Below are 24,117 nucleotides of genomic sequence, written 5' to 3'. Positions count from 1 at the left end.
AAATTATTATCCAACGTAAATAGATTAAAAATAAAAAAAGAATTAACAAAATGCAAAGAGATTTTCACTCTACTAATAATAGGTGGAGGTTTTTTTTTTCATCTTTTATATGTCAATCATGTGACAAATGAATAATATTAAATTAATTAATTTTTTTGTAATATAATTTAAAAAATTAATAAATATTAAATCTAGTGCTCTATATAATTAAATGCTAAATTTAGTATTTTACATAATTTTTTTTTTACCAAAGATAGGAGACTCGAACCCGCAACCTCTTAATTGAGTATGGGGAGACTATGCCATTTGAACTCTTACTCATTGGCATATTCTACATAATTAATAGTTTAAAAAATTAACATATTAATGTTTTTAACGAATTCTTGATAGGTGCAAACTTTCTTTCTTACCTCCTTTATATATGTCAATCAAATATTGATGGACTTTTTGATGCCATCATTTTTCTTAAATCAATGATAGGGGGATTCAAACCATATCATTTGAATTATAATCTATTGACTTCTTAATGTCATCATTCATAGATAAAGACATGTAAAAATAAATAAGAACGCGTATAAGATAAAAAAATTTATTTCTTTCTGCATAAATTGACAAATAGAGAAGAAGACATAGCACTATTTTTTTGTACGTAAAAAATTTGAAATAAATTAAAAAGATAGATGAATGACTGAAAATATAAATTAGAAAAGTAAATTGAAGAAAAAAAATGTAAGTAGAAGTTATGCATGAAAGTAGTAGCAGCTGCAAAACCAAATGAAATTTACAATGGCAGTAGATAAAGGCAATGAAGCCGAAGTAATTGAAAGGTATTGAAGAAAGGAGAAGAGCTACACCAAAAAAAATACAGAAAAATATATCAAAAATAAAAATAGTAGATTTTTTTAAGAAATTACAAAAAAAATTTGAATAAAATAATTAGTATAAAACTAAACTATTGGTGAGAGTACAACATATTCAAAATAAAAGGAAGAATGTGAAGACAATGATAAAACAAAAGATATAATTAAAATTAACATAAAATTAAACAAAACATGAAAATGATAAAAATTATGAAAATATTGATATTTATATTAGTCTATTTTTTGATTTATTAGCAATTTGTAGATAACTTATAATTTTTTTTGGTTGAAAAATATACTATTATTGTTATAGGAATAATAAAATTATTTTTATTTTATTGAAAAGTTATTGAATTTTTTAAAATAAATTTTATAATTATTTTATTTTTTAATTTACTTTATAAAATAATTTGTTAGAGAATAAATATAATTCAAAAGAATTAAATACTAAAGTCATGATCAACTATTTGTATTGTGTTTATATATTGTTATAAATGATAGATAAAAGACCAAAAAAAAAAAAAAGATAATATTAGCCATAACTATAACGTTGATAACGGTAGTTCTCATAAGTTAATAATAGCAATTACGTTACATTACCGAACAAAGCAGACATTTCACATTTAAACCCTACAGCTTCCTGCCCACATCACACACCATAAACATTGCAACGTGAAAATTGTCGTCCCTCCAGAACCCCGAAGGCGCGATCCCTCTCAATTGAAACCATTTTGACTCCTACCGTTTTCGAACTAGCTTGATACTATTCTCACTCTCTCACGTGGAAGCACTCATCAACTCAGCGCATTCAATTTTACCATACTCTCACGAATCATGTTAAGGTATGCTCTTCAAATCCCAAATTCTGTTTCCCACTCTGCTCTCCGTCTTTCCTTCCCTTCAACTTCATCCCTACACTCTCACTCTCAGCCCCAATCGCTTGATGAAGCTGTTGATTCCTTCACTCGCATGCTCTCTATGCGTCGTACTCCTCCCATCATCCAATTTAACAAGATTTTGGGATCCCTTTCCAAGACGAACCATTTCCACGCTGCCGTTTCCCTTTTTCAGCAATTGCAAGGCAGAGGAATCGCTCCCGACTTATTTACTTTGAGCATCGTAATTAATTGTTGTTGCGGCATGGGTCGTATGGCGCTTGCTTTCTCTATATTGGCCAAGATTTTCAGGATGGGTTTTCAGCCTAATACCATAACGTTGAATACACTCATTAAAGGTCTCTGTCTCATTGGTAATGTTGAAAAAGCACTGCACTTTCATGACAGAGTGCTGGCTCATGGATTTCAGTTTAATCAAGTCACTTATGGGACCTTGATCAATGGCCTCTGTAAGACCGGACACACATCAGCTGCTATTCAAGTGTTGAGAAACATCCCACGGTATGGGATTGTTCCTAATGTCGTAATGTACAGCGCAATTATTGATAGTCTGTGCAAGGATACACTTGTAAGCGATGCTTTTCATTTATATTCTGAAATGCTTGCTAAGGGAATTTATCCTAATGTTATCACATACAGTTCTCTCATTTTTGGATTGTGTCTTGTGGGTCAATTTAAGGAAGCCATTGATTTGCTAAGTGATATGGTGCTTAAAAACGTTACTCCCAATGTTTATACTTACAATACTTTGATTGATGGGCTATGCAAGGAAGGAAAGATCAAAGATGCTAAGAGTGTATTGGCTGTAATGGCAAAATCTGGTGTAAAACCAGATGTAGTTACTTATACCAGCTTAATGGATGGATATTGTTTGGTTAATCAGGTGAATAAGGCAAAATATGTATTCAACACAATGGCACAAAGTAGAGTGTCACTTGATGCTCAAAGTTACACTATCATGATTAATGGCTTGTGCAAAAGTAAAATGGTCGATGAAGCCTTGAGTCTCTTTGAAGAAATGCGTCGTAAGTACTTGGTTCCAAACACTATAACCTACAGCACTCTTATTGATGGCTTGAGCAAATCAAAGAGAATCTCTTGTGCTTTGGAGCTTCTTGTCAAGATGCACGAAAGAGGTCCACCCGCTAATGTAGTCACTTACAATTCCTTGTTGGATGGGATGTTTAATATCAAACAAGTTGACAAGGCACTTATGTTATTCAAGCAAATGAAAGAGAGTGGCATTGATCCAGATATATGCACGTACAATGTACTTATTGATGGCCTATGCAAAGGTGGAAGACTTGTAGTTGCAAAAGAGATTTTTCAAGATCTTTCTGTGAAAGGCTATCCTCCAAATGTGAGGACATACACTATTATGATCAATGGGCTCTGCAGAGAGGGCTTGTTTGAAGAAGCATTGGCCCTGCTGTCGGAAATGGAACACAATGGTTGCTTACCAAATGCTGTGACTTTTGAAACTGTTATTCGTGCTTTGTTTGAAAAAGATGAGAATGACATGGCGGAGAAATTTCTTCGGGAAATGGTTGCTAGAGGCTTATTGAATTGATAAAAGAAGGTAAGATACATCAGCTCAAATTGAAAGTACATCTCATTGTTGCTGAATATGTAACATAGTTCTGTAAATTCTGTGTCTGTTGGGTCAGAGGACTTTGGCAATGCCATAACATCAATATAAATTTGCACTTTCGATTTTTGCAATTGCTATCATCCTTTTTAAGTCCACTACTTTATTGATTCTTTAGATGATATTCCTAGTTATAGCTTACAGATTTAGTGTTTAAGATCTCTTTATAGCAATCGAGTGTTCTTTACTGTTATTCTCTGAGATCATATATTTATCATGCTATAAACTAAGCAAAACTAAAAAGATTGAAAATTTTGTTTTGTTGTTTGTTCTCTGTTATTCTGTTGTGCAACTTAATTTTCCGTAACTTTGTAGGTACCAAATATATATATATATATATATCAGACTAATTCCTACTGTTTTATCATAAGCAACCATGAGCTATTGTTTATTTGATTGAATCCTCTGGGAATTGTTGTAAAAGGAAATTTAAGTAGGTAATAAGGATTTATTCTTAGGCTATATAGTTTTCACTTCCATCTTAAAAATAAACCCACCTTCTAAAATGCATGTCCCCTCTTTTCATCAACCTAAGCAACATCAAGTCAAGGTTAATATGGTTCAGTTATCTCAAAATTTTTGGCCATTTTCTTAATTAATGCTACTCAGTTGTATTGCTTGGAAATTGCTTCTGTTGAAAATATGTACACTATGAAGTACTTTTTCAGAGAGTTTTTCTGTTAATTCTTAGATAAATTACCTCGTTATTTCCTGTGTAGACATTATTCTATTGTCTCTGTTTATTAGCATTTTCAAAAAAGTTACTAGCTTGGAGTTTTGTTACGTGGTGTTTGAGATGGGAGTGTTAAAAGTGAAACAATATAGAATTCTTTGGACTTGCAGTTGATTTTATTTGGTGAATTTCTTTGCATAATTATTGCATTTATTTATTTATTTATTTTCAATCAGATATTGGACTATGATATAGTTTTATTGCTGAATATTTCATATTTATGAAACTGATTTTGATCTTGTATTGGTGTTTGCAGTTTCTCTCAATTTCTTCACGCCATTTCTGCTTCTTTTCAACTTCTCGTTAACTCCATCCACTGTTGCCATACTTCTTGGTCTGTTTCACTTCCAGGGACTCCAATTTCAGGTCTGAGCGAAGTGGACCATGACTGACCCCAGCTAATTATGCAGTGTTGGACTGTTTCTTCCATCATGGTACATCTTCGACAGGTAGCGGGTATTGTTCTGATTCTTCCATGGAGTTGTTGGTTCACCGGCAACCCCTTGTGCATTACATTCCAGAGGAAGATTCTTATTTTCGGTTGCACTTTCAGGTCCCAAATAGAAGTCCAGAGCTTCTTCTGCTGGCAGTGGAGTGGCATCAGTTCAAGTGGAGGGTGGTAGAACTGGTGCGCCAGTAACTATCCTGAAGCCACGGTGTAGCAACCCTTTTTCTCCCTTGGGCAGGTAACAGAATCATCCCCTTCCCCAATTTCAGTTTGTAAAACATTCTGTGCAATATCTGTACTGAATTGTTCTGCAATGAGCTGTTGGTTCCATTGCTTGTTTTCGTTTAGGAGTTGATTAACCCAAATTAGTTGTGAGTTAGTAGGAATTAACATCTGAGTAGATAATGCTTGTCGATTTTTTATCCAAGAGTCCTCCATTTACATATGGGTAAATACCAATCTACCATGTTATATGTATAAATTCAACTGGCTACACGTTAATCCAAACTATGTTGAAGCTCTCTAGTGTGAATTTTTCCTTTATACTTTGATTTGTATTTGGCCCCTTTCGTAATCACTTGTGAGACACTAGAATTCTTCTCAACTTATTTGGTTTCTAGTTGAACCCATACTCACTAGATTTTAAACTTCAAAAATCACTTTTCTCATGAAACTCAAACAAAAATCACTTCATCTCAAACGGATGAAATATTGCTGTTGCTATAAACTTTGCAAAGCCAATCTTTGCATTATAATTTGGTTCTTCATTTATATACTTCCATTCTAACTTTGTGTGGTGCGTGCTGCATAAAACAGTTTTTAGACTTAAGCAAACAGTACTCCAAATAATCATTTGATACTGCAAAGGGAATAATTTTGCTTTATGGTGAGAGTATATGATATACAATGTGTTTTGGATATTGCAAGTTCATCAAGAACAAGATGGCTCTGTCATCAAGAGTTGTTTGAGACTCTACAGAAGGGGGAAATTTTAATATAGTTAACCAATTCTTTGTTCATTTTCACTGACATACAAAATGGGAGCTCAAGTTGAATAGTATTTTTTATTTATTTATTTTTTTTCAGTTTTCGTTATGCAATCTACAATGCAGTTTTGTTCAGGTTTTACCATTTGTAGGCATAGGTAATTTAACTTTTGTTATGTCATTAAAAAGTTGCGATTCTACCTTGGAGCAGAAGAAAAAATGGTTAACTATATTAAAATTTTTGGTGCTGGTAATTGTTGGCGCTATAAATTGTGACCGCTAGTATATTTTATATGTAGTATTTATTATGAAATGTAACTATAAAATTTATTAATATTATATGATAATTTTTTGTGTCAATATTATATGATAATTTATTATTTATTGTTAATTTTCTAGTATTTGTTCCTGCAAGATATCATAGGTTAAGTTAATCAATTTATAAGAAGTTATTATATTGTACATGTAATAATTTTTTATATTATTGAATTTGAATTATATTGTTTATTATTGTCTTATATATTATTGAATTTGAATTAAATTAATAATAATGTCATGTGACTTTGGATATAGTCTAGTTAATACAATATAGTAGAAACAGATATTACAGTAAAAACATGAATGACTAATATATTTCTAATCATGTAAAAAAGAACACGATACTTGAGTGTTTTTCTTCTCCACCACTTCAATACATCAAATCTATTAAAATCTTTGGTTACATCATCTTCCAAATACCTATCTATCTCATTCTTATTGAGTTTACTTGGCTTTATTTTCTATGTTTGCTTCCATTTTCTCAAAGGATCTTTAATCATATCGCTATCACTTTTACTTATTTTTAAACTAAAATTTGGTGCGATATCTGAAGAAAAATTTGCATTTTGAGTGTTCGCTAATTTTGTCTCTAAATACTAATTTTCCCTGCACATATCCTTCGAATTCCTAATTTTTTTATCATCATTCAATCATAATTTTTCTCCAAATAATTTTTTTTATCACCATCATTCAACGATGGTGAACACTTTCCGGGCTCCAATAATAGTACGATAGCTCCAGCATCTTTGTACTGGTTTTGTTCTTTTCAAATTTAATACTCATGCTTTACTTCAAAATCTTTTGTTCGATAAATTTTTATTTCAGAAGTCAATTACATTATTTTTTGTCAATGTGACTTATTCAGCCATCATAACCTATTCGAATAATATACATGTTATGTAATTTTTTTTTGTCATTATAGTACTAATTCTATGTTATTATTTTTATCGTATTTGTTATGTGTATAAGGGCATTTAAGTAAATTCTTCTTCGCAGGAATTTCACATGTTTCCGTTGAGCGGTACCTCATCCCCGTGGGGATTTTGCGAGTTCCTTTAAAACTCCGGATAATCTCAATAGATATCCATGGGTTCAAGGTTTTTGGCCATCCCTATATACGACATATAATGAACTAGTGATTCAACTATTCAGATTGTTATAGAATTCATATTCAAGAATACTATCTTCTTCAATTCTGCAGAATCTATTCTGCTTTCTTTGCATAAAAAGAATGTTAATACATTGATGAAGATACTGTAATATGGCAAAATGATCAAAGAATTAAAGAATCATTGAATTGCTCTATGATAACTCTAAGTACATGCGTTTTGGTTGGACTATTAATCTAAAATAGAGCAGCAGCCAACAAAGCAAAAAAGCTTGCATTATTAATTTTGTTGCACTTGATGATTCAGTAGGGGGACCAAACATTTTAGGGTCTAACTTTACAGAAAAGCTCTGCATACAAGTGATTAGGGCTTGTAAGCATTACAAGTCAATTAACCAATACCCCCCAAAACGCGTTGCAAGTGTTACGTCCCATACACGCGCTATATAAAGATCCCGCGTATATATAACTACAAAATTTAAAAGATTTGTTTCCTTCTTCGTTCTCCTTCTTTCCAAGTTTGCTCGTTCTTCTTCTCCTTCGTTCCCCTGCTTTTTCGATCGTTCTTTTTCTCCTCCTTTCTCAGTGGTTTGTTCTTCGTCATTGACGTTAGTTCCTCTCTCTGTAACTTCAACTTCGTTTTCTTTTCGATTTCTGGTTTCTAAAATCAAAGTTTGAACTCGTTTTGAAGATAATGGATGATTTAACCTCAGATTGTTAGCTGAATCAGGGCGAAGTGGATTATGAATTTGAATCTAACGAAGTTCCTGAGGTTTGATTTACATACGATTACTCTGAATTTTGTTGCAGTTATTTGTATAGCATTGTGTAGCTGAATAATTCGTGAACATTGACTGTGAAACTAACGCGTGAACATAAATCTGTGGATTGAATCAAATGTATTAGTTTTGATTAATTATCTGCAATTTATAGCAGACGCTCGGGTGTAGATCACAATTTTGTAGGTGTATTTTTGGGAAAAGTGTGGGTGTATTTACAGTTTATGGCTTTTTTTGTTATTTTAGTTGAGTTGTTGTCGTTCGGGTGTATTATATCAGACATGATTGGGTGTATTTTTAGTTTTTGACATGGTGTATTCTGCAGCCTCTCTCTATTGTTGATGACCAGTTTGTTCCTATTTTAGTTGATTCGTTGTCATTCGGGTGTATTATATCAGACATGATTGGGTGTATTTTTAGTTTTTGACATGGTGTATTCTGTAGCCTCTCTCTGTTGTTGATGACCAGTTTGTTCCCAAGGTTGGAATGACCTTTACCACCTTTGAAGATGCTGGAAAATTTTACAGGAACTACACCAAGGCTGCAGGCTTTTCTACAAGAGTTCGGAGCACAAATAGGAAGGGAAATGAGATTAAGAATCAATTGATTACATGTAGCAGAGAGGGAAAAATGGAAATCTAAAATATCTCCGACCGAGAAGACGAATCCGACAGCCGGTTTAAACTGTCCTGCAAGAATTTATATACACACATTGAAGGATGTTGGTGCTTGGATCATTTCAAAGGTTGTGCTGGATCATTCACACCCTTGCTGTCCAAGTAAAGCAGAGATGCTCAAACAGCACAGGGAACTAAGCATGTCCATTAGTCGTACAATAGAGAATAACGAGGAGGCTGGTATTAGACCAAGCAAAACCTACCAATCATTTGTTGCGGCTGCCGGGTCATTGCGAGTTAAATTTTATTGAAAAGGATGTGAGGAATTACATTACGAGAGAAGTGCGTAACGTTTCTGAACAAGAAGATGCAAAGGAATTCGAGAAATATTTGTTAAGAATGAAAGAGAAGAATCAGAATTTCTTTTTTGAGCTTGAACTCGAGGAGGATCAATCGATTAAGCTTGCTTTTTGGGCTGATGCAAGAAGTAGAGCTGCCTTTGAGTATTTCGGAGATGTTATTTCATTTGACACCACCTACAATACAAACAGGTAACAAACTGTCCCTGTTTATGATGCTAAATTAATATATTTTTATGAATCTGCGGCAGAGGTGTATATTGGGTATTTATGGGTGTATACAAAGCATTTGTTGGGTGTACGTAATGATTTTTCATTCTGCACTATGATAATTTGTTTCAGGTATAATTTGATTTGTGGTTCTTTTGTCGGGGTGAATCACCACGGTCAGTCAACACTTTTTGGATGTTCTTTGATAAAAAACGAAGAAATTAAATCATTCAAATGGTTATTTCAATGTTGGCTTCGTTGCATGGGAGGAAATGCTCCGAAAGGATTTCTCACCGACCAATGCGCATCAATGAAAAGGGCTTTAGAGGCCTGTATGCCAACAACAATTCATCGTTGGTGTATTTGGCACATCATGAAGAAGATTCCAAGCAAATTAAACGGGTACAAGGGACATGCAGAAATTGAACAAGAAATAAGCCAAGTTGTTTGGAACTCTCATAGTAAAGACTCATTTGATAGGAATTTGAATGATTTTCTGCTGAATTTTGGTCTTGTGGACAATAAGTGGCTTTCAGGTAATGTTTGTTTAAAATCTGCAGCAGAGATGTAAATTTAATTTTTTTTTCGGATGTATTTATAGTCTGTGTTTGGATGTATTGCAGATCTCTATGAAGACCGTCATATATGGGTTCCAATCTATCTGGATCACCACTTCTGGGCAGGGATGAGAAGTACACAAAGGAGCGAGAGCATGCATTCATTTTTTAACAAGTTTATTACCCGAAACAGCTCGCTTATTCAATTCGTCAAACAATACGATAATTTCCTTGGAAGTAGGGAGCAAGCAGAGAGAGAATCAGATGTTGCAGATTTTCATACGGTCATACCGTGTGCAACCAAATCCTCCATTGAAGCTCAGTTTCAAGATGTGTACACTCATCAAAAGTTTAGGAAAGTCCAAGCACAATTCAGAGGAAAGGCGAATTGCATCACTAGATTAACGAATTCTGCTATAGGCTATTCAGTATACGAAGTTGGAGAACAAGTTTTCAGCTCAATATTCAACAAGTTTGTGGTTACTTACGACTCAGTAGCAGCCGAAGTAAAATGCCAATGCTTATTATTCGAGTCAAGAGGGATACTGTGCCGTCACGCACTAAGCGTGTTAAGCTTTGAACAAGTAAGCCAAGTGTCACCTAGATATATACTGGAACGATGGAGCAAGAAGGTAAAGAGGCGACACACACACATCAAGAGCAGCCACGACGAGCCACTGTTGGAGCCAAGAAGCAAGAGGTTTGACCAATTGGTTTTTCGTTCGCAAAATATTTGCGAATTTGCATCCGAATCGGAGGAGCTGACTGCAATTTTGCACCGTGCGTACGATAACGTCATGGTTGAGATGGAATCATTGAAAGCCAAAAGGAAGGGCACATCTTCTTTATCTCACGAAGACGCCAACTTGGAATCCGTTAACGAGCTTCAAAGCCCTCCAAGGATTCGAACAAGAGGACGTCCAAAAAATAGGCTAGGTTCAAAGTTGGACAAACAGATTGCAAATGCCACAAAGAAGAAGAAAACGAAAGGTTTAAACGAGGTAAAAGTGCTGTTCTTTAAATATGTGGTGATTGAGTTTATTTTTCTCGTTAATAGTTTAGCTAATATGTGAGTTTGTTATATGCAGTTAAACCTCTTTGATGCTGCATCAGTGGTGCATTCAAATTCCAGCCAATATTAAGGACGTGTTATGAATTATCAGTTCAGGGTACCAGCAGCAACGGATAACTCTTTGGGTATATAGTTACAGAATATGGGTGTAAAAGCACTGTTCTTTTGAGTGTATTTCTGAATTTTCTTGTATTTCACATTTTACATATATATACATATATATACTTCAGAATCTTGTTTTTATGTTATAAAATACTATTTGTTTTTTTTTTAACAACGGTTTAAGGGTTTTAGGTATTAGGGTTTAGGGTTTTAGGGTTTACGATTTAGGTTTTAGGGTTTACGGGTTAGGGGTTAGGGTTTAGGTTTTAAGTGTTTAGGGTTCATGGTTTTAGGGATAAAGCATCAGGGGAATAGATTTTTGGGTGTATATTTAACTTTTTTTGGGTGTAAAAAATGGCAAGTTATGGGTGTATATTTGGTTTGATGTTTTCCTTCATATTATAGTACCTGTAATTCATACATTTTGAATACAGCAGAGAGAGTTTAATTATTGAAAGAAATTTTACAATAAACTGGATTATAATTGGACAATTTTTACAGCATTTGTTCAATTTGTTACAGAACTATATAATATTTACATTAATCAGTGTCAACATCCTCAGAATCTATCTGATAATATGGACTCAATAACAACGAGGATGGCTTGGACAGTCTTATTGCATTACTTCCCCTAATGGCTTCAGCTTTGTCTAGATTTATGTCATGGAATAGAATCCGGGAAGCATATTCCACTCTAAAGTGGTCCACCTCATGCTACAGTGAAAAAGAATATTTTGTTTAATCAACCATGTTAATTGAGTAATGTAATACAGAGTTATTTAGTTTTAAACATATTTACCTGGGTCCAATTGTCCCACTCATACTTCCGCCTTTTAATGTTTGCGGGCTCAAATATCTCAAGCCACTTCATTACGTAGATAGCACAGTTATAGCTGAAAACAAAGAAAATAAATTACAAATTACATATAGGAAAGTTTAATTTTCAGAGTGAAAGATTCATACCTTGTCTTTTGGCCCGAGATGTGAAGGTATGATGGTTCAATTTCCTTGTCCTTGTCCCTTGATTTCAGAGGTGCCCCCAGCATATACTTTAATTCGTGAAATTACATATCCCTTAAAACACGAAAGAAATCAGTAATACATGAAAGGGATACACCCAAAGGAGCACAAAGTTACACCTTATATTGAACAGAAATACACCCAACTATTAAAATACAGAACACAGAACCAACTTACAATGAATGTGTTCAGGGCAGTTCTCTCATCGGACGGAGATTTCGTGTGATATGGGTCGACTATATAAAATTTCCGCTTTCTTGTATCAGCTAACCATAACCACCAATGTTGTGAATGGCAAACAGGTGCAAAAATCTGAAATATGTTCAGATTGAACACTATTTTAGTTTATTTGGCACATAAGTAAAAAATGGTAATAAGAATTTTTAGAAATGAAAACTTACATAACGATGTGATGCTAATTTTTTAAGGTCCAAGAAGGGTATAAACATTGGGTAGTCTTCCACCCTGAACGGCTTATTGTTTTTAGGCTGTAAGAATACCCCCTATGGATGATTCGCAATGGTCATGTTCTGCAAAAATTGTGAATCACCAAATGAATACAGAAAATACACCCAAATAAATCCAGAAAATACACCCAAATGAATAAACAACTAACACCCAATTGAACATAAAAAATACACCCAAATGAACACATTAAATACACCCAATATAAGACAGAAAATACACCCGAAGGAATGCAGAAAATACACCCAAAATTTGTTCAAGCAACCCTTACCACAATATCAGGGGGGAGATAGTATACTTCTTCTTGAAACCTTTTAATCTTTTGTTAGTTTAGGATGAAGCACATGGCAGAGACAATCTAGAAAAAGATGCCGAAATCAATTTTACATCAATCAGGATTATAGTTAATTTTGGTGAAAAAAACATTAATTTTGTTGTAATATTACCTCAGCTTCTATATGCGTTTCAGGCGCGAGTGATGCAAGGTGGAGTTTTGACAGAGTGTACCTATCTTGGGTTTGGAGTCTGCAGACATTGTCAAACTCATTAGTTAGCCCATTTGCGTAGGTCTTCACTCGTATAGCCCAGAGGTAGCATTTCTCTTTCATGTCAGAACTATTTTCATTTGTCCTCGCAGGAGTTTCAAACTTCTCGAAACTCTCTGCCCCACTCTCCTTTGGAATCTGCGGACTTTTTCTTTTGTTGTCACCCCACCACTTGCAATTTTCTGTACCAGATCCCCTAATTGTTCTAGCAGTTTTGGGATTTCTGGAGTTTTTGCCCTGCCTCCATCTTGCGTTGACGCTCCCTCCTGCGTTGCTGTTTCTTCTTGGCTTGAATCAGTTAAGCCAAGGCTGAATGATGGCATCGGATCTGTTTTAGGAACATACGATGCTGTCCGTGCCATCATCATCAGCGCAGCAGCGTCTTCTGGGGCTGGATTACTATGTGATCATGTATAACATATTATAAGAATAAGAATATATGGATGATAATCAAACATTGATTTTACTCTGACTAACTTACATTTTAGATGGAGTTGGGGGAAGCGTGGGTGTGCTTTCTTCAAGTTGTTGGGGGGGGGGGAGGGTTCAGGAGTGCTGCACGGTACATAAAATTAATCATGATGTAAAAAAACTAGTCATGGATCAATCGTGAAAATATGCATCCCAACAGGGGCAATATACACCCAACACTATTTCTTACTTTTTGTACTTCCTTCAATTTGTAGCAGAGGGGTTTGTTCATTTTCTGTCTCAGGTATTTGTTCAATTCCAGCATAGTGGTTGTTTGGGACAGTGGTAGACAAACTTGAATTGGAACTCTAAACAAGAAGAAAAATAAAAGGTTAATAATGCCTTTGAAAATAAAAAGGTTATAAGGTTGAAATATTTTTGAAAAACTCACATTGCAAGCCCTTCGGACGGTGTCTCTTTCCTCACAACCATCATACTCTCTTCAGCTGGCTCACTGACTGACTCTTCAACCAGATTCAACCTAAAATACACCCTAAGAAAGTCAAAAATACACCCGAACAATTCAAAAGAAAGACAGGCTTTGTTTTTTGAGAAGTTACATACTTGCAGTTTTTGCTTTTTTTTCTGCCTTTTTTTTCTCGAATAAAACAATAAAGAGCTTTTTTTTTCTAAAAAAAATATATACAGAATTAGAAGTAGAAAGTAATAAAAGAATAAAAGCAACGGTTATTTGAAAGAGAAATTACATGCTCTCCGCCAGTTTGTTTACACTACTTTGTTCTGTGTGTCCTTGAGAAAAAGGATCATCACTTTCCAAGTTTACGTCCGGTATTCTAAACATAATAGAGTACATGTTATTCACAAAAAATACCATACTGTTAAATCATGATAACAAGATTTTATCAAATAAAGCTTCTTACGTTTCAGATGAGACATAGTGACCTTCCGTCGATCGCAGGTCAGCTTCCTTCTTCCTGCGAAACAAGAAACCATTATTAGCAAAGAAAACACCCTAAAATCTGAAATATACACCCCAACAAGACATACCCCTCTGCAGCAGATTTTTCATTGTTTTCCCTTAAGAATTCATCTAAATCTTCACTTCCAATTTCAGATCTGACAGTGCATGCATAAAAGAACATGTTAACAAATATAATTTTGATGATAGACGGTAATATAGCTTACAAAGTACTGTACTCATGATAGGATTGAGCTTGCTCAGTAGATGAATCATCAACAACGATCTTTTTCTTTTTGGATTGTGTCTTGGGGGAAAAAAACAAGTATGAATCAGAAATAAAAAATTAATTTGATCACAAAAAACTATCCAAAGAAGTGCTTACTTTTGTGGTGTTCTCTGAGTTTTTTTTCTTTGTTTTTTGTTTCTCCACTGGTGATGATTCTTCGCTTCTATAAGTTAATAAGAGACACTCTGTTAATACATGAAATCTTGATAATAAACCCAAAGGAAAGGAGTAATAATTTCAGAACATTACTCATCAGTTGATTCAGATTCTGAATCAGAATCTTCCTGAATCTTCTTTCTTTTTTTGGACTCCATTCTGGAAGGCAAACAATCGTTATTTAAAAATATTCTAAAAGGGATAAATTACACCCAAATGAATGCACAAGATACACCCAAATGAATGCACAAAATACCCCCAAATGGAGAAACAAAATACACCCAAATGGAGAAACAAAATATACCCAAGTATGCTACTTACTTTTTGGTCTTTCGACTGGGTTGTTTTCTTATTGAATCCTCTGAGTCTTCTTCAGTCTCAGACTCAGAGGTAGAATGGTCACTTTCAGTTGTTTCAGTATCAGATGATGATGTTGAACTTGCCTTCTTTTTTTTTTGGTTTTTTTGGTTTCTTCTTTTTTTTTTCTTTTTTATTTATTTCTTTCATTTTTTCCTTTGTTTCAGCCATCTTTACAATCCCCTGAAACATTAAAAATTTTAATTATCAGCATTCAGGTAAATAAAATACACCCAAGATATTTTGTTCACTTATCATATGTTTCTCAATTTTTGCCCTCATTCTTTCGACCAATTGCTCCTTTGTCCAGTTGGCAATCCAGGGTTCTGGAGGTCTTTCTGCCCTCTTCTTATCTTTATTTTTTGATAGATGAAAGTAAATTATCATCAGGGCAAAGAGACAGCCATCAATTGCCTTTTTCTTTTTCAGCTTGTAATCTGTTACGCCCTTGATGATAAAACTCAAAACATGCCCTCCCCAGTTCCGCTCCGTTATTGTGTCCATCTCAAAAATTGGGGCCAGATGCACAGGTGAGATTTTGTTTATTGTCGTTGGTAACAGAAACGCCATTTGTTTATTGATCCTCTTGAACATGAGGCGATCCTGTTCATTATCAACGGCAATAGCCATCATCTCATCTGTCAGATTTTTGAGGGTCTTACCCTGAAATCTTCTAAAAATTTCTTTGTCATCTTCAGAAAGATCCTTATAATTGACTTTTTAAGGAAATAGATCTCCTACAAAAAGGAAAACAACATAGTATAAAAATTAGTTCAAATACACCTAAGCATCAATTGAAATACACCTGAATATGGCTCATATACACCTATAATTTTTAGCAAGTTACCTGACGCGTTGATGCCAAGTGCAGCCCCTATTATTTTTTGTCTTACTTTAAATGAACAGTAGCCAGTTTCCAGTCTATTTTCCCCTAATTTTAAGGAGTTAGCCAACTCCCTTAATATTTGGTGATGCACCCTTAGCGGCAGGATGTGCATCAGGCCACCAAATCCCAAATCTCTAACAATTGTTTTCTTCTCCTCGCTCATGTTTCTAAATTTCTCACTTAACAAATGTGTTGCACACTTAAGGTCTTTGGTTTGCTGTAAACAAAGCAAAATTATAGTTAGATATATTTCTATTATATAAAACTGATTTCATCTAAGACATATATTTGTTCTTACGTTTTTTCCAGCTTGGTTTCTGCCTGCCATTTTTTCTGAAATGAAAAATACACCCATAGATATCAGTAAGATACACCCATAGATTTTAGTAAGATACACCCATAGATTTCAGCCAGATACACCCATAGATATGAGTTAGATATCACTCAAACATGCATTAATGTACAAGGTCAAGCAATATACACCCATAGATATCAGTAAGATACACCCATAGATTTCAGTAAGATACACCTATAGATATCAGTCAGATATCACTCAAACATGCATTAATATACAAGGTCAAGCAATATACACCTATGGACAAGCAAATATTAGAACAGTTGCAACTGTTGACTATATTACAGTATATCAGTTCAGAAATATACATCCAACAAATTATGTCATATACACCCAACAAATTACTTCATATACACCCACCAAATTACGCAATATATTCCCAAAAATTAGTTACCAGAAGAACTAGAACAACAAGAACAGTAACACCTAGAACAACTAAGAAGAACAGTATAACCTAGAACCAAGAATAACAGTAAAACCTAGAACAAGTAGAACATTAAAAACTATAAAATGAGACTCAGAACAAGAAGAACAGTAAAACCTAGAAGAACGTAGAACAGTAAAACCTAGTTCTTCGATTTCGAAATGTGGAAAATATACAAGATGAGTAAAATAGTAACGTAACGTACCTTCAGTATTATAACTTCATTTTTTCTGGAGATTGTTGATGGAGAGTTCTATGTTGTGTTGATGGAGAGTTCTAATCTTCGCGACGAGTTGTATCTCTACAGTTTGCAATGTTGCTCGAAAATGGACGGTTTGTGTTTTCTTCGAATGGCTTGGAGAAGTGGAAGAGTGCGCCATTAAGGAGCGCTTTTCGCGAAGCGCAACTGTTGAGTGGAGCGCGTGAATTTTACGCTCCATTCAAAGTAATTGAGTGCGCGTGTGAGTAAAATGTGGGCTGAAAACTTGTATAACTTGTAGGGCCTTTTTGCTTGTATGTGTAGCAGACCCGCTAACTTTATATTTGAAACCAGCAAATGTAGTTTGAATTTTGTTATTACATATGTAATGAATGAGTCTTTGATAAATGTACAATTGACAAACTAATTGATTTGAAATTAATAATAAATTAATTTATTATTATTATTATTATTATTATTATTTGCACAACGTGTATTTTTTTGTATTTTTTAATGATAAATTTATTCATTAGATTCTTATATATATAATCACTCAATAATAATAATAATTATTATTATTTTATTTTATTTTTGGACGAAAGACTATTATGTCTAACAGAAAGAAATATTGGGGATTGATTTGTACATTAATTTTTTTTGGGTACTAAAATATCTATTTTTAAAATCTTTGGAAACTGATCTGGGTAATTACTCTGCTGGAAAATGAATTGGGGACTGATTTGTCTGCTCGAGTAAAACTTTGGGGATTAATCTGTATATTAATTTTTTTGGGGACTAAAATGTCTAATTTTAAAAATCTTGAGAACTGATTTGGATAATTACTCTATAATTTTTTTATTAAACCTTGTTGTGAGAGCCGTTTAAATTTTTTTCTTAAAAGAATAATCTCCAATAAATTTGATACTATTCTCACTCTCTAATATGTTTAGTTAAAAAGAAAGAAATAGAAAAAAAGTAAGAAAAAAAGAAATAACTATGTGATGATGAATACCTATCTTTAGCCTCGGCTTATGTTATGTTCAATTTATAATACAATTACAAGTTCTATGTGCCAAGAAAATGTCGATTGAATAGGGTTTGAGAGAATGAGAGAAGGAAGAAAACACAGTGAGAAAGAAAAGAGGATTTGAAGAGAAAGACAAGAAATTTATGATCTGCATTACTAGTGAGCTTATCACTAATCTGTGCTTATGTATAGAGAAGGGTAGCTTGCTGTGCAAGCTAGTACAAAAGGCACAACAGTCCATTCATTCTTAAAGTTAGTTATGATAGCTGTAACTAACAGCTCTCCTATGTAGCTGGCACTGTTCTAACAGCCAACAGTTCTTTCATAACTAACTCTTGTAACTCTTCTCTAGACTTTACCAACTCACTCTACTACGATGAATGGTCTTTGGTAACAAATGAGCAAATCTTTCTTAATTTTGTTGAGGCCTAAAGTTATTGTTTGGTAAGAGTTTCAAATAGGTCTGTGTCCTCTGATAATTGCCAAATGGGGCCTTAGTGTAACTACATGCTTTTCATCTCTACCTCAAGCTCCTCTCTTTTGTATGCGTGATCAGTTCCAATATTCTGCACGTATTTAGTTTTGCTGCTAAGCGTTTGTTTGGCATTGCAATATATTCATTTTTTATGACATGTTTGCAGGCCGAGTGGATGGTGCCTGAAGTGTTAAGAAATGAACCTTCAAATGAAAAGTAAGCTCACTTATCATTGGTTTTCGTCATTAAATTTTTCTTTATTTTGCTTGTGGAGGAGGATTTCATAGTCTTTGTTCCTCTCTGACCTGAATCATCTGGCATAGGGAAAAATAAGTTGGAATTTTTATTACATATAAGTGTTGTTCTTTGGCTTCCTTGTCTCGTCGTTCTTCTCATTGGTTTTGCCACCCTTTTAAGGCATTCATAATTTTATGATTATAACAAGTGGTGATTGGATATCCAGGTGCGATGTTTATAGCTTTGGAGTCATATTATAGGAGCTCTCTACTTTGCAACAGCCCTGGGGTGGAATGAATCCGATGCAAGTTGTGGGTGCTGTCAGTTTCCAGCATTGTTGCCTACTTGCCTTGTCATTCCAGATGATATGGAGCCTGCTATCACGGATATTATCAAGCAATGCTGGCAGACGTGAGTGTACTCTTCAATCATTTTATCTGTATTCTAAGATAACAGAACTCTTGCTTATAGCATTATGAAAACCGCTTGTTCTATCGGATATGAATAATCACATGAAAGGAAATACATATTTGATCTTGTCAATGTACAGTTTTGTTTCAATATAACCATTTTTTTAATAAAAAATCCTTATAAAATGCAAGCCAGTTTCAAGAAACCTCTGTAATGATGACTCGTTTTCTCGGAAAGATTTTTATGCATGATAGGGACTTGATTACACAATTTTTAAACTAGAAGACTTGGTTGAAAACTAGGGACTTAAGGAGTTGTATAGTATTTTTGCTCATTCAGTCCTATGAGGCTGTGATTCTTTTCAGTTTTGACCCTTTCCTTTTTTTTTTTTTTATTTTCTTTCTTCCTAGTTACTTTTATTTTTTTTTTTTCAGTGGAGCCATTATCAGTTTGTACCATTTGTTTGTGTACATAATTCTTTGTAATTTTGCTGTAATCAATTCTAAATTTTGATGTGCATAAATTATGAAATGTTGGAGTTGTAGCTTGAATGGAAAAAAAAATTTGATAGTGCGTGGAAATTGTTTGGTACTGTAAATGCAAATTGGATAAGCTTTTTATTCTTTTTTTGTTTTTTATTTCTTTATTTGGATGGGTCCAAGACTCCAAGTGTTATGTCTAAGGCTTTGCCTTGGTAAAATTTTTTAAAAAAATGTTTTTTATTTAAAAGCATAAATTTTTTATTTTGCATTTGGTATATAAAAAAGATTATGTATTTGTATTTATAAATTTTAAAAGATAAAAGTGTTTTTAAAAGTATTTAAGATGGAATTTTTCAAAAATAATTTTGTATATTAAAATTAAAAATCTAATATAATCTTATACATTATTTAATATCTAAATATAATTTTTATATTAATATATATTATAATATTTTTATATTTTAAAAGTTATTTTACTAAATGCTATTATTACTTGTATTTATTAAAAATTAGTTTTAATTTAATTTATTAAATATAAATATTATAATTTTTAAAATATTATTTTTTAAAATTTAATTTCTATAAATTACTTTTAAAAAATAAAAATTTTACTAAACAAATCCTAACTTCTTCACCTTTCTTGCTAAAAAAAATAATATTGTTTATATTTTTATCAAACTCGTAAAAATAATATCTTTTGGTTTAAATTTGATGAAAAAAAAATATAAAAGTGCTTTAGTATTTTATTATATACATATATTTAATACGTGATGTTAGATTTATAAAAATAATATGAATAGTTATTTAAGATATAAAATAATTTATATTTTTTGTATATTAAAATTAAATGATTTTATCTTTTAAAATGACTTTATTAGCGGATTAAACATAAATTTTTGTAAGTTTAGTCAACATTTTTTTTTCTTTTAGAAAAGTATTTGAGAAGCCAATTCGAACATATTAATGGTAGTAACAAAGAAAAAAGAGTAAGGGTCCGTTTGGGAAACACCAAAAAGCTACTTTTTTTTAACTTTTAACTTATAGAAAGTTATATTAATGTGTTTGGTAGAATTTTTTAGATAAACTTTTAACTTTTCAAAAAGTTATTTAAGAGTTTTTGAAGAAGTTAAAAAATGTGACTTCTTCTATTTTCAAAAGCTATTTTATCACTCTTATTTAATGCACAACTTTAAAACAAAGACTTCTATAATAACTATCCAAACTCAAAATAACTTATTTAAAAGTTATTATTAATAAAAGTCCTTATATTTTAAACTCCTTTTTCAAAAGAACTTATTTAAGAAGTTTAGCCAAACTGGCCCTTAATACTCAAATTGGTCCTTAAAAGATTATTCGATCTCCAAATTGATCTCCAAAAAATAAAATTAATCAGAATTGTCGTCAAAAAATTTAAAAATTTAAAAATAGTCACATTAATGTCACGTGTCAACAAAAGTTTCAAAGGCGTCATTTTTTTTGTCACCCTTTTCAACCATTTTTCATTACGGTCTATTCCATCGTTCTTCTCAAAACAGAACATCTTTCTAATCCAATCCTTCGTCTTTGGTTCACAAACAGAAAAGGATGTTTGGCTTTGTGACGTTTATTGATGCACAAACTGTTAAAACCATTTTAGACAAAGGGAATTCCCATTATGTTCGTGGGTCTCGGGTGCTTGTTAAACCTTATCGGGAGAAGTCAAGGGTTATTGAAAGGTACTTCCTTGTCTAATGTTCCTTCGGTTTTACATTTTCAGCTCAGAATTGAATGCTTAAACTCTGAGCTTAAGCTTGAAATGTGGGTACAATTGCACTTGACATTAGAAAGGATTCTTGTTATAATTTGATTGTTTATTGGTATAAATGTATCAATATCTGATTATCTTAAAGTTAATTTAGAAAAATTTACATATGATAATAGTATATATTAATTAATTTACTTTCATCCTTTGTGTATAAATAAAATTTAGTAATTTAATTTTATCCTTTGATCATGCTAGTTATGTTGACAGATACCTCTTTTTTAAGAAATTTTTCATATCAACTTTAATTTGGTCAGAAATTATGCTGATAGAATTCAGCACTCTATGTGTTACTCACCTCACCACATAGACATGGATTCTGAAATGAACTCAAGTGAGTATCATATTATTTTGTTTGGTATCTATATTACTTGTCCTATTCATATGACTTGTTCTATGATCATTTTCTCATTAGTCACTAAAATAACCTTTTTCATTTTTTTTGTAGTTCCAAGAAGTTGTGAGAATGCTAGATCTCTTAAAAGACAACTGATGGAAGAGTAGGAACAGGCTCTAGAACTAGTAGAAATGCAAAGGAGACGTTTGACAATGTTGCAATTTGCCCAAAATTCTCTGTCTACTTCACCCCATTTTCGCTTCTCCACGAATGGAATGAGAGCTTCAGAAGGTATATAGTAGTAATATGAATTGCATTTATTTATTATGAATATATTCTTTGTATCATTTTTTATAAGGTTACTTTACATTTTTCAGATCATTTTAATTTCAACTTTCATCCTCAAGAATCTTTAAAAAACACACGCAGAAAGAAATATAGACTTTAAATAGCCCAAGGCCAAAGGCATCAACTTTCTTTTGATACACTTTACAGTATCAAGTAGTTTTGAAGTTTAGTCAAAATCTTTGGCTTTTAAAATGAAGGTAGCAGCAGGAGAATTATAAGTTATTAGCAGGACTATATATTATATTATGCATAATTTTCAACCATAATGTATCCTTGTCTAGACTTTGGCCAATTAGACGCTGCCCATGATGCAGTTCAACAACAATTTTAGCTCTATAGAATCAATTTGTTGCTACAACAACAATGGGAGAATAAGGGATTAGGGTTTATTCCCTTTAGAAATAATTTGACAAAAATTTTTAAACATATCTTGTCATTCGCTATTCTGCACCAACCTGTCATGCTGATATGACACACTAACGGCCACATAAACAAAATTTAACGTTGTTACTGACCGGAATGAACGAAAGGGAGACAGAAAGACTAACGTGACCATTTTAAAATCTTTTGGAGACAATTCTGATTAATTTTATTTTTCGCAAACTAATTTAAAAATTGGGTAATTTTTCAGGACCAATATGAGTATTTATTCAAAGAAAAAATATATTTTTTTAATTTGCTTTTTTTAATTAATGTTATAAAATAGACTTACATTAAATTATCTTTATATAAAATTAATAGTTAAAATTTATTAAATAATAATTTAGTTAAATTTATTAAATTATTTAATAATTTTTAAATATTATTTTTATATAAAAATATTTACATGTAAGTAGTTGTCTATAAAATATAATTTTTATCGGTGTTTTTTAAGTGGAATAAAAGAAGTAAAGAAAATGTGATATAATAAAAGGCTATTGCTATGCTAATGAAACTTTTTTTTTTCTTCACATGATGAACTGAGGTAGCATACTCTAGAATAGATACATTTACCTAGTCTCGGACAGCTTTTCTACTTTGTTACAGAAGTTTTATTTCTTCTATAGGATAAATAATTAGTAAAGTTTTTCTACGAATAGGCCTCGAGACCCTTTTTGTGTGTTTTTTTATTTTTATTGATTGTTGTTACTATATTTTTTTCTGCTTCTCGTGAGATTGGGGGAGGGGAGTTTATTTATCAGGAGTCTTTTGCAGGTTTTCTATTGTATGTCCAAGACTCCAAATAGTAGTAGCTATTAGGTTCAGTTTGGGTAAATAGGCTAATTAAATTTTTTTTGAAAAAATAGTTTAAATAATAAATAATTATTTAAAAATAGTTTATAAATAAATTATTTTGTATTTGGATTTTTAATTCTAAAAATGTTTATTTTATAGAAATGTGATAAAAAGTAATAATATTATGAGAGAAGTCATTTTTTTAAACTTCTCTATAAACTTTTAAATAGTTTCTTAAAAAGTTGCAATTTGGTTTTGAAAATTGCATTAGACATTAATACTACTACCTTTCATAAGTCAAAAGCTCAAAAAATTTATTTTTAAAGCTTCCCAAGGTCATTAATGTTTAGAAATACATTTTACCAAAAAAAAAACATGTTTAGAAATACATGTTGTTGAATGAAGGTTTACTCTATTGGTCCCTATAGTTTCGCGAAATTTTCAATTAGGTCTCTATATTTTTTTTTCCTTTTAATTGGGTCTCTGCATCAAATTTTTTTTTTTCAATTGAGTTCCTACACTTTTTTTTTCTTTTATTTGATTTTCTGCACTAATTTTTTTTATTTAGTTAGGTCTCTATACAATTAAGTCAATTACTACCAAAAGAGACCTAATTAAAAAAACATTAGTGCAGGGACCTAATTAAAAAAATATATAAAAATTTAATTGAAAATTTGACACTATAAAAACTAATAGAATAATCAAACCTTAAATGAATTCGCATTAAAAAAATTTATTAAAATTAACAGACCTAAAGAGCAATCATTGTTTCTTGGTAAAAAATTATTATTTAGGGTCCCTAATTTTAATGATAATAACTAATAGCTATAGGGTGTAATATTTTATTAGGTGACAATTTTTTATTTATTCCATTCGATCTTTTTCCAATATGATAAGTTAATTTGCCAATATTATTTGATAATTTTTTTAATATAAGTAAACAATTATCAAGAGGCAGAAACAAAAATTAACTCTCATTAATTGTTAGAGCATGAATATTGTCTA

General features: G+C 32.2%; 2 protein-coding genes across 10 annotated transcripts; both read left to right on the top strand.

The window, feature by feature from the left end:
• The first annotated feature begins 1,428 nt into the window (after positions 1-1,428).
• LOC112750958 (uncharacterized) lies at positions 1,429-7,194 on the top strand. Of its 9 annotated transcripts, none has more exons than XM_029293332.2 (4): positions 1,429-3,335; positions 4,394-4,586; positions 4,691-4,823; positions 6,886-7,194. In XM_029293332.2, the coding sequence occupies exon 1, from the start codon at positions 1,695-1,697 to the stop codon at positions 3,324-3,326; it is 1,632 nt and encodes a 543-aa protein (XP_029149165.1). In that variant the 5' UTR covers positions 1,429-1,694; the 3' UTR covers positions 3,327-3,335; positions 4,394-4,586; positions 4,691-4,823; positions 6,886-7,194. The 9 variants fall into 9 exon arrangements, with proteins under 9 accessions (XP_029149165.1, XP_072073114.1, XP_029149164.1 ...); XM_072217013.1 differs by having other exon boundaries at positions 4,394-4,593; XM_072217015.1 differs by lacking the exon at positions 6,886-7,194 and having other exon boundaries at positions 1,462-1,702; positions 1,810-3,335; positions 4,691-5,158.
• A 1,926-nt stretch (positions 7,195-9,120) lies between these two features.
• On the top strand, positions 9,121-10,823 carry LOC140178999 (protein FAR-RED IMPAIRED RESPONSE 1-like). The gene is made up of 3 exons (XM_072217017.1): positions 9,121-9,498; positions 9,586-10,520; positions 10,608-10,823. The coding sequence occupies exons 1-3, from the start codon at positions 9,225-9,227 to the stop codon at positions 10,659-10,661; spliced, it is 1,263 nt and encodes a 420-aa protein (XP_072073118.1). The 5' UTR covers positions 9,121-9,224; the 3' UTR covers positions 10,662-10,823.
• The last annotated feature ends 13,294 nt before the right edge of the window (positions 10,824-24,117 follow it).

The sequence above is a fragment of the Arachis hypogaea genome, chromosome 15 (genome assembly GCF_003086295.3).
Source record: "Arachis hypogaea cultivar Tifrunner chromosome 15, arahy.Tifrunner.gnm2.J5K5, whole genome shotgun sequence".
NCBI classification, from domain to species: domain Eukaryota; kingdom Viridiplantae; phylum Streptophyta; class Magnoliopsida; order Fabales; family Fabaceae; genus Arachis; species Arachis hypogaea.
The sequence above is the reverse complement of the archived record's forward strand: the minus strand, read 5'-3'. Positions and strand labels throughout refer to the sequence as shown.